This window comes from Garra rufa, chromosome 7 (genome assembly GCF_049309525.1).
Source record: "Garra rufa chromosome 7, GarRuf1.0, whole genome shotgun sequence".
In the NCBI taxonomy this organism is placed as follows: Eukaryota; Metazoa; Chordata; class Actinopteri; order Cypriniformes; family Cyprinidae; genus Garra; species Garra rufa.
The window spans coordinates 12,018,417-12,036,310 of NC_133367.1; the positions used below are offsets into that span (position 1 = coordinate 12,018,417).

Genomic DNA, 17,894 nt, shown 5'->3' on the forward strand with positions numbered 1-17,894 from the left:
GAGGGCTAATTTTACGACGGCGGTTAAAACGAGTCAAAGTTGACAGGTTCGTTTAGAAATTGGTCACGAACGAGTATAAATGCTTAGGCTAAAAGCAAATGCTAGTGTTTTTGTGTTCATGTTTTTACGCTTTATTTATTTGTCATTTCGTGACGCGAAATAGTAGGTTGCCACATAAGTTTGTCTTGAAAACCATATTAAAACAACACAAGCAGGTAAAATGACTTCATCTTTAATCATAAATAAATACACGATGAAAAACAGGTAGGTTGGCCATTTTGTGTTAAATGTTAATTTCAGTATGTCATAATGAGAAAAACTGTTATATTCACAAACTCACAAAAAAGTAAAATAACCTAGTAAAGTCACTTTTCAGACGGATTTAGTTGGAAAGTATGTTGTAACATAAGTGTATTTTAATTTATTCACTTTGATGTGACCCTGGACCACAAAACCAGTCATAAGAGGCATTTTTTATTGAGATTTATACATTTTCTGAAAGATGAATAAGCTTTCCATTGATGTATGGTTTGTTAGGAAAGGACAATATTTGTCCGAGATACAACTATATGAAAATCTGAAATCTGACGAGGCAACAAAAATCTAAATATTGAGCAAATCACATTTGAAGTTGTGCAATGCACATCACTAATCAAAAAATCTGTTTAATATATTAACAGTAAAAAAAATAAAATCTAAATATTAAGAAAATCGCCTTTCCAAAATGAAGTTCTTAGCCATGCATATTACTAATCAGAAATTAAGTTTTGATATATTTACGGTACAAGATGTACAAAATATCTCCATGGAACATGATCTTTACTTAATATCCTAATGATTTTTGGCATAAAAGAAAAATCAATAATTTTGACCCATGCAATGTATCTTTGGCTATTGCTACAAATATACCTGTGCTACTTAGGACAAGTTTTGTGGTCTAGGATCACATCTTCAACCCATCAACCTATTATCAGTCCTTTATGTATGTTTGCATGTATGTATTTATTAATTTATTATGCATATGTTTGAACACCTCTGTAGTTCTGGCTCATAAAACAGTCCTCACAGTTATATCAGAGTCCTGATGGTGACCCATTAAAGTCTGCTCTCTGGCTTAGCCTTAATTCCGCCCTACCAGACTCCTCTGATGATCGTTACACCTGGCAGTGTCCAGTGTCTGGCCGAGACGTTGGCGTCTTCCTCTTCCTGAGAACACACTGTCCTTTACGTTTATTAAGAACGGCTGCTGATTTCCTCTCCAGCACGGTGAGATCCATGTGAAGGGCCTCGGCCATCTCAGCCTTCGTCACGGACACAAAACGCCAGTCGCTGGCCAGACTCTCTAAATCTCCAGTGGCCAAAGCCTGAGGAGCAAAACCAGAGGAATATATGAAAATCCATGTGTTTTCTATATCCCTGACATCTTTGAAGGTTTGATCTCACCTCCTGGATCAGGAAATCAGCTGCGCTCACTGGACCATACTGTCTGGATGCACTGATGCATGATGGGAAATGGAGTTCACGTCTCCTGGAGGTTGAGAGAATACACGTTATGATCATTTTTCACCAATCCAGTCTGTTTCTTCTGGACATCATCAAGTACCACCCTACATTTTTAATATTTAATATCCAGTTGGAAACTGTATAAGGGCATAAAATGTTACAAATGCCATTTCAAGATGATTTTAAAGCTGCTGACAGCAGTCTTGTTTATGACGGCATTTAGTGCCATGTTAAAAAATGTAAAAATCGTAGATTATGAGATTTAAATCGCAGTGAGTCGGAATGCCATGAGAATAAAGTTGAAATACTACGAGAATAAAGTCGGAATGCTAAGTGAATAAAGTAGAAATATTTTGAGAATAAAGTTGAAATACTACCAGAATAAAGTCGAATTTTTTTGAGAATAAAGTTGAAATACTACCAGAATAAAGTCGAAATATTTTGAGAATAAAGTTGAAATATTTTGAGTATAAAGTCGAAATACTACGAGAATAAAGTTGAAATATTACGAGAATAAAGTTGAAATACTACAAAAGTAAAGTCGAAATACTACCAGAATAAAGTTGAAATATTACAAGAATAAAGTAAAAATACTACCAGAATAAAGTTGAAATACTACAAGAATAAAGTCTAAATATTTTGAGAATAAAGTTGAAATACTATGAGAATAAAGTCTAAATATTTTGAGAATAAAGTCTAAATACTACAAAAATGAAGTCGAAATACTACCAGAATAAAGTTGAAATACTACGAGAATAAAGCCGAAATACTACAAGAATAAAGTTGAAATACTACAAGAATAAAGTTGAAATATTACAAAAATAAAGTCTAAATATTTAAAGAAGAAAGTCGAAATACTATGAAAATAAAGTCCAAATACTACGAGAATAAAGTCGAAATATTGGCAACTTCTGGTGCTCTCAAATCTGGGCCTTTGTATGCGCAATATAGGCTATACTCTCAAAATATTGTAACTTTAATTTCTACAATTTAAATTCTCTTAACATTTTGACTTTATTCTCGAAACATTTCGACTTTATTCTCGAAACATTTCGACTTTATTCTCGAAACATTTCGACTTTATTCTCGAAACATTTCGACTTTGTTCTCGAAACATTTCGACTTTATTCTCGAAACATTTCGACTTTGTTTTTGAAACATTTCGACTTTATTCTCGAAACATTTCGACTTTATTCTCGAAACATTTCGACTTTATTCTCGAAACATTTCGACTTTATTCTCGAAACATTTCGACTTTATTCTCGAAACATTTCGACTTTATTCTCGAAACATTTCGACTTTATTCTCGAAACATTTCGACTTTATTCTCGAAACATTTCGACTTTATTCTCGAAACATTTTTACTTTATTCTCGAAACATTTCGACTTTATTCTCGAAACATTTCTACTTTATTCTCGAAACATTTCGACTTTATTCTCGAAACATTTCGACTTTATTCTCGAAACATTTCGACTTTATTCTCGAAACATTTCGACTTTATTCACGAAACATTTCGACTTTATTCTCGAAACATTTCGACTTTATTCTCGAAACATTTCGACTTTATTCACGAAACATTTCAACTTTATTCACGAAACATTTCGACTTTATTCTCGAAACATTTCGACTTTATTCTCGAAACATTTCGACTTTATTCTCGAAACATTTCGACTTTATTCACGAAACATTTCGACTTTATTCTCGAAACATTTCGACTTTATTCTCGAAACATTTCGACTTTATTCTCGAAACATTTCGACTTTATTCTCGAAACATTTCGACTTTATTCTCGAAACATTTCGACTTTATTCTTAAATTATTTAAACTTTATTCTCATAGTATTTCAACTTTATTCTCATAGTATTTCAACTTTTTTCTCGAAATATTAAGACTTTATTGTTGTAGTATTTCGACTGTATTCTCACAGTATTTCGACTTTATTCTTGTAATATTTAGACATTGTTCTCACAATTACAACTTTATTCTTGAAATATTTCGACTTCAATCTCATAATCTTAGATTTTTTACTGGTATTATTTAATTATTGATTGATTGTAATATTTAACGATTTGCATTAATTTGACATTATTTCTAATTTAAAAAAAAAAGCCTGAAATCCTAAAATAAGCCTTAAGGCAACTTTGTCCTCAACTTCATCATAATCAAATGTAATAGTGTTTTGTCTTCGCCTTCACCTCTGTCTGGTGGTGTTATTGTTGGTATTGGTGTTGGCGTGATAATGAACGTATGCGGCCGAGGCCTCCATCTCCTCTGTCCTGCTGTCTGCGATCTGTAGGGGGCGCTGGCTGGTCACCTGGGTGGGCATCGGGGTTCCTCTTTCCATCGTGAACGGATCCACATGGTTTCCAAACAGGCCGCCAGCACGCTTTTGAACAAAAGAAGAAGGAGGTGAGATACAGCTGCTGACGTATTAATCTCTCTCTATGTAATTGTATCATCTCTGATGTGTTTTATTCTCAACCTACCCTGTAGATTCCCTCCTCTCCGGCCTCATCCATGGCTCGGTCCATCTCCTCATCATTTAGAAGGTCTCCAGAAATGGCCCGCTGAAGCTCAGGCACAGCTTCCTCCTCGATGCTCCTCAGACCCGCCTGAGAGATAAAGAGATAGAAGGAGATTGAGACTGTCTGATCGTAGTGTGAAACGCATGCGGAGATGTGAGATGTGTGACCTGTATCTCTGTAGTGTTTTTGTTTTTCTTGTTTGGCCGGTATCCGTAATATTCCTCCTGTCGCTTAATGAACTTCCTGAAGTGGTCTTGGATCAGGAACGTGGCATAAAACTTTCCCACCGTTACCTCATCGTCTGTGATTTAAGAAACATTACTAATGCTAATATTATTGAAGTTTATTAAACAGTATCATCGGTTTTGTTTGTTTTACAGCATTACCTCCGATTGGTGGAATGACCTGGTCAAGCAGTTTCATACTGGTGCGTTTCCAGATCTTCTTAATAATTGCACGCAGCTCTTCATTGGCCTGCTCAAAATTACCTGATGGATGAAAATTCAGAGAATTCAGGCTTCATGTGTGAGTATGAACATCGTTCCATAAATGCATTTAAAAGCTACTTGCTTGTAAATTTCAGTAATAATAAATATTTTCTTGTAGAATCACTATTTACAGCATATTAAAAAGTAAATAACGCTTCAGACCTTCGGTTTTAATTTTCAGAGCCGTTCTGACCAAAGCAAAGAGCGTGGCATTAAATGTTACGGTTCCATCGCTGTTCAGAGGCATGTTCATGGAAATCAGCCTCTGGAAACAAACACAGTAACATAGAGAATGAATGATCATACTCTTATGTTTTTTGTGTGTCTTGTTATCATAAATGTCTCTCACCTTGCAGGCAACGAGATGGGGACAGAACTTTCCAAACCCAAGTGGTGGCTGGATTCTCCTCAGCAGCGTCACAACATCCAGGTGTTTAATGCGCCCCCTACAGAACAACACCAGAATAACACAGATAATCAGATGCATCTAATTTAAAATCATATCAAACTGGACCATTTTTACATTATAAATGTACATCTTTATGGCCTTACAGTGATGATGCATCTCTGCACATAATTGCAAAGAAAAAGTTAAATGCAATGACTTGTGCTACCTTTTTGTATGACACCACGTCTTATGGTGCATTCACACCGGACGCGAATGAAGCGGCAAGCGCGAGTGATTTACATGTTAAGTCAATGGAAAGACGCGAATAGCCGTCCTGCGGCGCGAAACGCGCGAATGAGGCGGCGCGAGTTGAGCGTTTCAACCGTTTGCCGCAACATTCGCGCGAAACGCGTAAGTTCAAAAATCTGAACTTTGGCGAAAATTTGCGCCGCGTTAACCAATCAGGAGCTTGCTCTAGTAGGGACGGAGGCAGAAATCTGAAACAACAATGGAGGACAAAATCACCGTTGCTGTCTGTGGTTACTCGGAGCTGTTCCATACATCTTTGTACTTTTATAGAAACGGAAAAAAAGGATCTTGTTTGGAAGAAAGTGAGTGAAGAGGTCGGACAATCTGGTAAGTTTTTAAAAAACGCTCTTTACTCAATATGACCTACATATATATATATATATATACATATTGAGACTACAAGCATGCTAAAGCTGGCAAATTGAGCTCATTCACCTACTTTACAACTACTTTCCCGCTGACTAGTGGCAGACGCCCCTCCCATGGCGCGAATTCGCGTCTGTTGTGAAGTAAATTTCACTTCAAAACGCGAGTTTTTACGCATGAATGAAGCGAGTAAACTAAAATGTTCAAGCGTCCAACTATGCGCGAATAGCGCGATTTATTCGCGCAAGTCGCGTCTGGTGTGAACGCCCCATTATAAAGCAGCACTTTTTACTATTCAATCAAGTCCAAATTTAATATTCTGTTTAATTACAATACAATGTGTTTCATATGCCACTGCATGTTGATTTGCAGTGGTGTTATTTAGCTTACGTTGCCTCAGGGTCGTATTCAGCCCAGATCTTCTTAAACTCGTCTAAATGATGTGGCCCGAGTATCGACCAATCACGGGTCAGATAATCAAAGTTGTCCATGATCACGGCAACAAACAAATTAATGATCTGTAAAAGAGCAAATATATATTTTCATTTACAATAAAACTAAGTTGCACGCACAAAATATCCTAGTGGTGAACAGTTAAAATAATCTCAAGTTTTATGCTCCAGCCAAATGGATTTGAATGTACCTAGAATCGTAAATACGAAGGACTTGAACATACAAGTTTGTGTGTGTGTCTATGCATCTGCGTGTTTGTGAGAGAGCGAATACTCACAAGAAAAGCACAGAGCATGTAAAAACTCATGAAGTAGAGAATAGCGAAACCAGAACCACAGGTGAACTCCTCTCCAGGTAGGTAATCTGACTTGGGGTCACAACGTTGACCGTACAAACAGCCCAGCATGATCTCCTGCCACCCCTCGCCCGTGGCACTCCTGAGAACAAGGATGTGTCTTTACAAACATGCTCAAAAACTCATACATCAAAACATTCAGACTTCCTACCTGAACAGAACTAGAACAGCTTGAGGAAACGTCTGGAAGTTGTTGTTACGGTTGATCACGGTACCGTCTATTAGTGCGATTTTGCCAAACACCTGACAGAGGACAGTTAGATTATCATTTTGTCCAGTGGTGTCCAAACCTGTTCCTGGAGGACCACTATCCTGTGGAGTTTAGCTCCAATCCGTATTGAACACACCTCAACCAGCTAAATAAGTTCTTCAGACTTACTAGAACAGGGGTCTCCAAACTTGGCCCTGGAGGGCCGGTGTCCTGCAGAGTTTAGCTCCAACTTGGCCCAACACAACTGCCTGAAAGTTTCTAGTACACCTAGTAAGAACTGAGTTAGCTGGTCGAGATGTGTTAAATTATGGTGGGAGCTAAACTCTGCTGGACACCGGCCCTCCAGGACCAAGTTTGGAGACCCCTGCACTAGAAGCTTCCAGTCAACTGTGTTGGAGCTAAACTCTGCAGGATGTTGACCTTCAGGGAGCAGGGTTAGACACTTCTGATTAAGCGTAACGCTGAATACATCACACTCATCATGTGTTTTACCTGCATGCCGATGACAGCGTAGATGAAGAACAGCATAACAATGAGGAGAGCCACATAAGGCAAAGCCTGAAAAATATACACCAGCACCATCAGTACCGATAAACACATCTTTGTTAGAAAATCATCGTGACTCAGTGGCGCATCGGACCTGGAAAGATTTGATGAAGGTCCACAGCAGGTTGCGAATGCCCTCAAAACGATTGAGCAGTTTGACCAGACGCATGACTCGGAAAAGCCGGAAAAGTGTGATTGACACGCTCATATTCTCAGAGTCCTGAGAAAAAAATAAAAACCTCAAGAATCTGCAGATGGCAGCAGTACAGATGCTTTAGGTAAGAACACATCAAATATTTACTTACTGCTATGGCTTGCATTGGGTTCACTTCCTGAAAATAGTGAAAATGTATGATATTAATTCAACTTTGAATCATGCAATGATGTGTAGATGTAAAATAACATAAATGTTTGTGGATATTTACAGAACAGCCAGTGAGACAATACAGTCCACCCTGAGCAGCAAGAGCGGCCTGGAGAGAGAGAAATTAGCAGACAACATAAGCCAAATTCAGCACTCATTGAGAAGAATACAACAGGTAAAGTCAAGCGTTGGAACACCGAGTCAACACATTGAGGGACTTACATCAATTTCACTTAGTATAACATCAACAATACTGCCAACCACGATTATGAAGTCAAAGACGTTCCAGGGATCCCCGAAATAACCCTACCAGAGAGAAAGACGTCTTAAAAGCAATATACTGCACTTAATCATTTAAGAAGTACGAATTAGTCTTTTTTCGGCAGTAGTCTAAATGTGGGGCTCACCTTTGCTTTGAAGGCGCCAAGTTTAAGGAGCATTTCCACTGTAAACAGTACGGTGAAGATGACGTTTAGCATGTCTGAAAGATGAGTGATGTGATCTGACTGATTACAGTGCTGAAGGATAAAGAAATGACACTGTGAGATTCAAACTAATTTTCAATAATTCATTTCCAATGTTTCTTGGATTGTAACTCTGTGGTTGGGTTCTCACCTTCATCCCCAGACACATTGTATTGAGCATGATGAGGAGAAACATCAGGTACTCAAAGTAACAGGAAGTGACGATATACCACACCTGGTACTGACGTGGGTTCTTAGGGATATAGCATCTCAGAGGTCGGGCTTTCAGAGCGTACTGGACACACTGACGCTGCCAACATGCATGCAAAGGTGTATTATAATCTGGAATCATGTTACATCATCATGCAATCAGGTGTGTGACGCGTGGTACCTGGTTTTTGTCCAGCTCACAGTTTTTGTACTCCTGCTCTCCCTGTTCTTGGAAGGTGACAATTACGAAGCCCACAAAGATGTTCATCATGAAGAAGGCGATGATGATTAGGTAAACGACGAAGAAGATGGAAATCTCAAAGTGGTTGTTGTAAATTGGGCCAACATCTTCCAAATTCGAGTCGATGGCTTTATACAACAAGCTGCGCATACAGGTACAATTAGGAAAATGCGAAGGGAAATATGAAAGGAAGTTGTTCATTAAATACCTACTCTGGCCAGCCCTCGAATGTTGACACGGTGAAGAGAGCCAGCATGCCATTCAGAATATTGTCAAAGTTTAAGTCGTTGTTCATCCACATACGTTGACGCAGCACCATGTCATGAAGAGCATGTTCCTGGTGTTGTATAAACGTTCCCCTGAGAGCATCGCAGAGAGATATAATGATGTGGAAAATGTCAGGGTGAAGGATAAAGAATTAAAGTTCAACCATACCTGCATTGTTCTGCCGTCATTTTGAGTGGGTCTGTGCAGAAAAAAAATTTCCCCTTCGGGATTAACAGAAAAAGCACATTAAATTCTCTGTATTAACTGACATACATAAATGTTTAAGAACTGATGTGTATGTGAACTCTCTGACCTTAAAAAGCTGAACACCAATGCAGGCGAACATGAAATCCAAGAGCATCGTGACTAAAACAATGTTGCCAATGGTCTTGATGGCCACGAACACACACTGGACCACATGCTAAAAGACAGCAAAGACAAGAGAGGCTGAGGAGCAGGGAGACATTTGTCATGTAATAATCTCAAAACTAGAATCTCTGAGACTACTCACTTTGAGACCTTTAGCTCGATTTATGGCTCTTAAAGGTCTCAACACTCTCAAGACCCTGAGGATTTTTACCACCGAGATTGCACTTGATCTGCGGAGAGATGTGAGGACTGTAAAAGAATGTTTGTCATTTTTCCAATACACCCTATTTGTGGAAAAATACCAAACAGAGATGCTTTTGAGATGCAAAAAATGCTTTGAAATCTCACTCCATTCCCATGGACAGCAGGGAGACACCAACAACAATCAGGTCCAGGATGTTGAAGGAATTACGGCAGAAAGAGCCTTTGTGTAAGAAGGCACCATACGTGGTCATCTGCAGTGGACAAGGAGGCACTGAGCCATTCACAGAATCGAAACATAACAAAACAGCTTCTTTGAACACACACCAACTTTCAACTCACCTTTAGCACAATCTCTGCAGTGAAAACCGAAGTGAAGACATAATCAGCGTAGGCCAGGACCTGGAGCACAGTAAGAAAGGTAGCTGTGTTAAAGGCAATGGTAGGAACAAGTAGATTGAGACAAGTCTAAAGATTGTGTACCTGGTTCCTGAAAGACATTGGATCAATGGGGTCCTCTGCAGCCAAAGAGATACTGCTAAGCAGGATGAAGAGGAGGATGATGTTGGTGAACCATGTAGCATTGATGATGCGATGGCAGAGTTTGCGGAACCTGAGCAGTAAAAATCAAAAGGAACCCTATAAAAAGTGAAACTCCCAATGTTTATAAAGTTTACAAAAATGCAGGAGAAATTTTACTTGTTCTGTGGGCCGAAGATGAAGAAGGAACTGGCCTCTGGCATGGGCACCACTGTCTCCTTCAGCTGCAGGTCTGCCATTGGACGAGGCCGAGGGCTGAGTGGAATCTCTGGCTCCTCCTCCTCATCATCACCTGGCAACAGGTCAATCCAAACATCAGACTGTACCAACGGTGAGCCATAAGAACCAGCAAACCAAGCTAAATTATCCTTTGTTTTACCTGGAAAATCAGCTGGAGGAAATGGATCTTTAATCTCATTCACATTTGATTCAAATTCGTCCACTTTGAGCTGCACATTAATATAAAGAAACTCATGAGTCAGATTAGCCATTTCATTTAATAATGTCATTCTGTCAGTTACAGGTGGTTTTGACCTTGGCTGTGGTGGGAATTCCGTCAATCTTGGCTCTCTGCTCAGCTAGTTTCTTTGCTAGCATGGCCTTTTCTTCCTCTGCCTTATCAGGTAGGTTCTCTCTATACCAGGAACAAACTAAGCATCAGAAATGTCTGTAAAAAGTAACTTTTCCATGCTATTTGACTTTCGGCACTCACCTAAGAAGTCTTTTCCGCTGCTTCTCCTCTGCCTTCTCTTTCTGGGCGGAGGTCAGACTCTCCGCCTCAGCTAGGTTATCCACTGCAATTGCCAGGAAGACGTTCAAGAGGATGTCTGCAGCTATTGCTCAGGAAAATCATAGTCCTCATCCATACCACAGGTCATTTCTACAACTTATTTGTACTGCATAGAGGATACAGTTTCCACAGATGAACAGGATGACGAAGTAAATGCTGACCAGGATTCCAGGCATGGCAGGACCTCCATGAGCCAGGATGCCATCATACATGACATAGTTCCATCCTTCACCTGTCAGGATCTAAAACAAAGAGAACAAAACACTGGAGAGGCACTGTAAATCTAAACATCTTACTCATCATATAAATGAAAAACTCACCTGGAAAACCGTGATCAGAGCCTGAGGAAAATTGTCAAAGTTGCTTCGCCTCACATTCTCATCTGGAAAATTAAATTTCCCTCCGAAAACCTGCATACCCAGCAGAGCGAAGATGACGATGAAGAGGAAGAGGAGCAGCAGCAGGGAGGCAATGGAACGCACAGAGTTCAAGAGTGATGCCACAAGATTGTTGAGTGATGTCCAGTACCTGAAAATCATGCACAATTCCAGTAAATTCTGATGCAGACATGCATGCTTAGTTCTTCACGTTGATGTCAAGAATTACATACCGGGTTACTTTAAAGAGACGTAGCAGGCGAATGCAACGCAGTACGGAGATCCCCATGACGGACATAACATTCATGCGTACGAGAATGAGCTCAAGGATTCCCACAGACACCACAAAGCAGTCAAAACGGTTAAAGAGAGACATGAAGTATGACGGCAGTCCCATCGCGTACATCTTCATAAACATCTCCACCGCAAAAAGAGACAACAACACCTTGTTGGTATTGTCTGCAAATAATGCAGAAAGTACATAGCAGTGGTTTGCAAATATAAAATGTAGTCTTGTTTTGAGATATGAATGAGGAATGATGTTAGCGGGTGCAGAACAGAACCTTGGAAGTTGGTGAGAGACTCGGTCTGACCATGGTGCTCGGTTGCAATCGCCAGAGTGTTGAAGAACACCAGCAGAATCACCAACCAGCGGAACAACTTGGACTTCACCCTTGCCCGACACTTCCTTCTAAAAAAACGGTTCCAGCGACGAGCATGTCGACTATAAAATGCACATCCAGAGAAATTCAAAGCATTTGTGTGTGAAAGAAAATCATTTTGGATATGAAGTCAGTCATTCCTAGCTATTGATTACTCAACTCAACTTACACATAATACATGATTTTGTTCAGTGCTTCCAGCTCATAGAGGGTTTCTGTGTCTGATCCATCCTGTAGTGGAAGCAGACCTGTGGAGACCAATCCCAGACATGACTATGCCATGTCTAACCAGACAGAGGCTGTAGCCTGTTAAAGTGTGTTTGTGAGTGTGTTTGAGCACCTTGCCCCTCCTGGTCATTGTCCATGACCTCTGCCTGTGTGATCCACTCCATATATCCCTTCAGATCCTCATCCAACTGCTGACGCTCTCTCAGTTTCTGATACTCTCCACTTCGAGAACTCTTCTCTCTCTCCTTAGTGAACTCACTAACAGCATAGGAAACTTACTACATTTTTCCATTATTCCAAAATTTGGACAATATCAATAAAGTTATACTGATTTAAAGTTCACAAACGTTTGGACTTACCCACACAGAACCCCCAGAACCAGATTCAAGATGAAGAACGAGCCCAAGAGAATCAGAGTCACAAAATACAGCCAGGGCCACTCCATTCCGATTGCATCATTTACCTATAGGAGGTGAAGCGTTAGCCTTTGGGTCACTGTGATAGTCCTCTATCTCAGTGGTTCCCAATATATATGATGTCTTTTTTGTCCGAAACACCCATATTAGGTCCTGGAGTCTCTACTGACAAGCTGATAAGTTAAATCAAGTTGGAGAAACTGCAGGACCAGGGTTGGGAACCACTACTCTTTGTCTTACCGTTTGACTAAGGGTGTATTCACACTTGTCACGTTTGGTTCAATTAAAAAGAACAGGTGCAATTGCTCTGTTAGTGTGATTCATCTGAGTAAGTGTAAACGCTGCTATCCGAACCCTGGTGCACACCAAACAAGCGGACCAAGACCGCTAAAAAGATGGGTCCTAGTCCGCTTCCAAAAGAACTCGGGTACAGTTCAAATAAAATATGAATGCAACACGGACCAAATACCTTTTAGACGAACCCAAAAACAGTGAGTAACGACCTGATTAAATGAAGGGAACAAGCGCTGTATCCAAAATAAAATGAGCAGAGGGCAAACGTGGAGCAACAAGGAGGTAACGTGCCTTTTATGAGCTCTTTGCAAGTTTGCAGGTGGTGAAAAAAAATCACATACACACAATGAGTGTGCATAACCAATTAGGTTGTGAACGTATCACTATGCCTTTAGGTTTGGTATCTTTAGGTGTTCTGTCCAAAGTGCCAGTGTGAACGCTAATCGAACCAGGACCAAATGTATAATTTTCCATTTTTGGTCCGAACCAAATGAACCAAACTACAAGTGTAAACACACCCTAGGTGTCACTGACCCAGTACAGAACATCTGTCCAGCCCTGAGTGGTGATACACTGGTATACAGTGAGCATGGAGAACCCCAGATTGTCAAAGTGGGTGATGCCGTTATTCGGCCCGGGCCAACCCCCACGGCACTCGGTTCCGTTTAGAGTGCAGCGCCTGCCGTTACCAGCCTGAGCGCATGGAGCTGCCTGCTCATCATCCCCTGTGGCAATGATATCTGTAACAGAGAAGAGCACAAATCATGAAACTACATATTTATTTACTGATGATGGCAAAAGGAAGCATTTTAGGTAATTTCAGATTTTTGTTCTGTGTAACTCCACAGTTTCTCAAATCTTGCATAATTTTTCACCTGTTCCGACGTGGTAACATGTTTTATGCATTTTGCATTTGAAAAGCTCCAGGCCTATGATGGCATAGATGGTGACCATGAAGAAGACCAACAGAGAGATGTGGAACAGGGGCAGCATGGATTTGAGAATGGAGCTCATCACCACCTGCAGGCCTGGGGGAGACATTACACTTTATCCAGCCAACTCAAGAAATGAGATAGGTGAGCAGAGGAAGGTGATGTCACTTACTGGGGACCCCAGAGACGAGCCTCAGGGGCCTCAGGACTCTGAATGCTCGGAGGGCTTTCATGTCAAACCCGCCTTTCTGTTCCACTGGTGCCTCCACACCGCTGATGTTATTGATGAAGTCCACCACGATAGTGAACAGTCTGAGAGATGTCACACAATAAGTGTTTGTACACTTGTGCATCTAGCCATATTCAGGCAGTGGTGTGTGTGTGTGTGTGTGTGTGTGTGTGTGTGTGTGTGTGTGTGTGTGTGTGTGTGTGTCTTACCCCATTGTCACAATCACAAAATCTAATATATTCCAGCAGTTCCGCAAATAAGCATCAGCATGAAAGAGAAGTCCATATGCCACGATCTTCAGGAAACATTCCATAGTGAAAATGATGAGAAAAATGTACTCGAGACTTTCCTGTGAACATACACACACAAAACAGTGGGATGAATGGAGCTGTCAGCACACTAAAGTACAACCAACCATCTCAAGGTGTTTAGTGTCGATTGTGGCTTTTCTTCTTCAGAACACTTTTGTTTGACTTTGAATATCTGTCCTGACATGCCTTTTTACATTCTGGCAACTGACACATGTTGAATTTGGTGGAAACATGATGAAGAGATGCTAGAGCCTGACACTTTCCTCCGGTTTCAATTGAGGCATTTTAAAAATGACCTGGCGCAGACACTGTGAATTTTACAGCCAACATTACTGTTAGCATGAAGCAAACACTATTTGCTTCTACGAACATTTAAATAAATGTACTCAGTTGATCTATTGAGATAAATGATATATAGATAGGTAACACAAAACAAAACCAGCCACTCTACTTTATTACCATCCAAATGCTTTGAAGTAGACCTGATTGCAAGACAAACACTCAGACATATCGAATTACAGACCACATCATCCTTAGATAACACCGCAATGATGAGAGAGTGCTGCGAGTGTGTGAGAGCATATAGTTTGAGTTTGTGGCTAATTTTAAAGCGTCCACACATGCAGGCGTCCCATCGGCATGTGGTCGAAGCACCTGCTTCTTTCAGTCACCTGGGTCAAGGTTATGCACGCTTACAAGGGTTTAGTGGGATGAATCTCAGGCATTACGTGTCAGTTATTCAGCCAAAAGACTAACTTAACACTGCTTGTAACTGGTCACTGGTTCATTTAGGATATAGTTCAATGTCTTTTATAAGAACAGAATACTTTATAAACATATGGAAATTGAGGAAGGGTTTATATGTTGAGGGACTGTAAGAGGGCATGGCCTGGATGTTGGGGGGTGTCTTAATGTGGAGTTTACAGGTATTGGGGAGGGGTTTATATGTTGCAGGAGTGAATGGGTGCATGATCCATAGGTTGGGGCTGTGCCTTAAGGTGGGTATTAGAGGGTTTTTTTTATGTTAGGGGAGTGTATGAGAGTAAGGTCTATAGGTTGGAGGTGTGTCTTAAAGCAGAGTCTACAGTTATTGATGAGGGGTTTTATGTTGATGGAGTGTATGAGGGTGTGGTCTATAGGTTGGAGGTGTGTCTTAAAGCAGAGTCTACAGTTATTGATGAGGGTTTTATGTTGAGGGAGTGTATGAGGGTGTGGCCTATAGGTTGGAGGTGTGTCTTAAAGCAGAGTCTACAGTTATTGATGAGGGGTTTTATGTTGATGGAGTGTATGAGGGTGTGGTCTATAGGTTGGAGGTGTGTCTTAAAGCAGAGTCTACAGTTATTGATGAGGGTTTTATGTTGAGGGAGTGTATGAGGGTGTGGCCTATAGGTTGGAGGTGTGTCTTAAAGCAGAGTCTACAGTTATTGATGAGGGGTTTTATGTTGATGGAGTGTATGAGGGTGTGGTCTATAGGTTGGAGGTGTGTCTTAAAGCAGAGTCTACAGTTATTGATGAGGGGTTTTATGTTGAGGGAGTGTATGAGGGTGTGGTCTATAGGTTGGAGGTGTGTCTTAAAGCAGAGTCTACAGTTATTGATGAGGGGTTTTATGTTGAGGGAGTGTATGAGAGTAAGGTCTATAGGTTTGAGGTGTGTCTTAAAGCAGAGTCTACAGTTATTGATGAGGGGTTTTATGTTGATGGAGTGTATGAGGGTGTGGTCTATAGGTTGGAGGTGTGTCTTAAAGCAGAGTCTACAGTTATTGATGAGGGGTTTTATGTTGAGGGAGTGTATGAGGGTGTGGTCTATAGGTTGGAGGTGTGTCTTAAAGCAGAGTCTACAGTTATTGATGAGGGGTTTTATGTTGAGGGAGTGTATGAGGGTGTGGTCTATAGGTTGGAGGTGTGTCTTAAAGCAGAGTCTACAGTTATTGATGAGGGGTTTATGTTGAGGGAGTGTATGAGGGTGTGGTCTATAGGTTGGAGGTGTGTCTTCAAGCAGAGTCTACAGTTATTGATGAGGGGTTTTATGTTGAGGGAGTGTATGAGGGTGTGGTCTATAGGTTGGAGGTGTGTCTTAAAGCAGAGTCTACAGTTATTGATGAGGGGTTTTATGTTGATAGAGTGTATGATGTGTGGTCTATAGATTGGGGGGGGTGTTTTAATATGAAGTCTATTGTATTTGTGTGTAAGAAAGACTCACTAGATTGCTGTTGGTGTTATTCGTATCTTCCTCAGGCATGGGCATAAAAACGGCCAGAGCTACACAGTTTGCAAAGATGGTGACAAGGATGATGATTTCAAACGGTCTGAGAGACACAATCAGGAAAATAAAATAAAAAACATCTGCAATAATCAACCAAAATCAAATTTCACTTTCAGTGTAAAACTGCAGCAATGAACAATATGTCTGTGTGTGTTGATGACCACAGTCTCAGTGTGTTGTTGTGTGTGCGCTAGCATTCTCTGAGCTTAGCATGTCTGTATTTAGGGAGCTGGAGGACAGAGCAGCTGTTCTCTCAGAATATCAGAGCGCCGTGCTAAAACACTGACATTTACACACCTCCACACACACACTCAAGAGTGAATGAGCTCATTAAGTGCCTATCATCTCATAGTTGCTTTTTCTGAACACTTTGATAACTGAATATTTGTCAGCTCTTATAATAAATGACTTTAAATGGTGAAGTCAGTACATGAATATGCTTTTTTAGTAAATTACAGTAGGTTAAAGTTTTTTTGTACAGCTGCTTAAAATCCTGCATTGTTTGATCAGTTTCCACAAAAGTGTAAAGCATCACAAATGTTTTAACACTGATAATAACCAGAAATGTTTCTTGAGCAGCATATGCATTTTCGTGCAAAATGACTTTTACATATTTTAATAATATGCATTTAATTCCACCTGATTGGCTGACTGCTTTACTTCAGGTAAAAACATTCTTGTAATTAAAAATACATTTTCTGATTCGTTAAAGGATACTTCCATTCTACGATGTTGATGCAGGCCTTGCGGAAGGGGTTTTTCAGCGTGAGGAAGAGGAGGGATCGTGCAGGCCGTGGGTTTCCACCTGTGGCCTGGAGCTTCTTGAGTTTCTCCCTCTGCTTCCTCTTGAGCGTCTCCTCATCCATGATGAAGGAGGTCATGGGTGCCTCGCCGCCACCCTCCATGATTCAACCAGAACCAGAGCAGGAGGCGCAGGAATGCTGGAGATCAGGTACTCGGCTCAATAATTCAGGATCTTCCTGTGGCTGAAAAATGAATGTGTCCCCACTATCCGCTCTTCCATCTGTCTGTCCCTCAATCTATTTCTCTCACTGCCCCGCTCTGCTCTTGTTTGGTTAGTACCGCAGCTGTCTGACTTAAAAAATAAATATAGACAATGCATGTCACTCAGTTTAGTGTGTGTGTGTGTGTGTGTGTGTGTGTGTGTGTTAGGGGACAACAGAGCATGACATGGTCATGCTCACAGAGACATAGATAAAGAGGCAGGACATTAATGCAGTCATAACTTTGGAATGTTTTCATTGGCTTGTTCTGTTTAGGCTTTGTGACATCACTGAGCTGCCAAACCAATCAGATCACAGATGAGTCAATGTGGTTTCACATGATTTATGAGCTTTATCTGATTGTCCCAATCATTTTTGGGACTCTTATCAACTATACAAATGTCTGAAATTTCTATTTGCACTGCGAAAGTCATGGCAAAATATATGTTTCAGTGCTTAGACAAAATTGCAATTGGTTACACTTGAGTTTAAGTTGTATGGGGCTGTGTTTATGAACATGTTGAACGCAGTCATTAAAAAAAAAAATGAAGAAACAAGACAACAATCAACAATGTATGTATGTCTAA

General features: G+C 40.5%; 1 protein-coding gene across 1 annotated transcript; it reads right to left on the minus strand.

Annotated features, from left to right (window-relative positions):
* Nucleotides 1-216: 216 nt before the first annotated feature.
* On the minus strand, nt 217-17,333 carry cacna1sa (calcium channel, voltage-dependent, L type, alpha 1S subunit, a). The gene is made up of 43 exons (XM_073844225.1): nt 17,021-17,333; nt 16,241-16,346; nt 13,939-14,078; nt 13,673-13,812; nt 13,444-13,596; nt 13,103-13,308; nt 12,218-12,321; nt 11,971-12,116; nt 11,800-11,878; nt 11,532-11,692; nt 11,202-11,427; nt 10,912-11,119; nt 10,713-10,833; nt 10,514-10,628; nt 10,336-10,435; nt 10,181-10,250; nt 9,961-10,093; nt 9,745-9,874; nt 9,604-9,663; nt 9,409-9,515; nt 9,203-9,290; nt 9,005-9,112; nt 8,860-8,912; nt 8,637-8,783; nt 8,365-8,566; nt 8,125-8,283; nt 7,917-8,027; nt 7,732-7,815; nt 7,571-7,618; nt 7,451-7,477; nt 7,240-7,365; nt 7,092-7,157; nt 6,540-6,631; nt 6,311-6,470; nt 5,971-6,098; nt 4,867-4,963; nt 4,680-4,782; nt 4,416-4,517; nt 4,197-4,330; nt 3,991-4,116; nt 3,700-3,890; nt 1,444-1,528; nt 217-1,364 (listed from the first exon to the last, which is right to left on the minus strand). Exons 1-43 carry the CDS (start codon nt 17,206-17,208, stop codon nt 1,155-1,157), a joined length of 5,340 nt encoding a protein of 1,779 aa, XP_073700326.1. The 5' UTR covers nt 17,209-17,333; the 3' UTR covers nt 217-1,154.
* Nucleotides 17,334-17,894: the final 561 nt, after the last annotated feature.

Excerpts from the sequence above, each read along its gene's own strand:
- cacna1sa (XM_073844225.1), bottom strand. The coding sequence starts at position 17,208 with ATGGAGGGTGGCGGCGAGGCACCCATGACCTCCTTCATCATGGATGAG. Across the intron at positions 8,028-8,124 it reads CAATGTGTCTGGGGATGAAG|CACTGTAATCAGTCAGATCA; the intron begins GTGAGAACCCAA and ends TTTATCCTTCAG. Across the intron at positions 4,518-4,679 it reads TCTGAAAATTAAAACCGAAG|GTAATTTTGAGCAGGCCAAT; the intron begins GTCTGAAGCGTT and ends TTCATCCATCAG.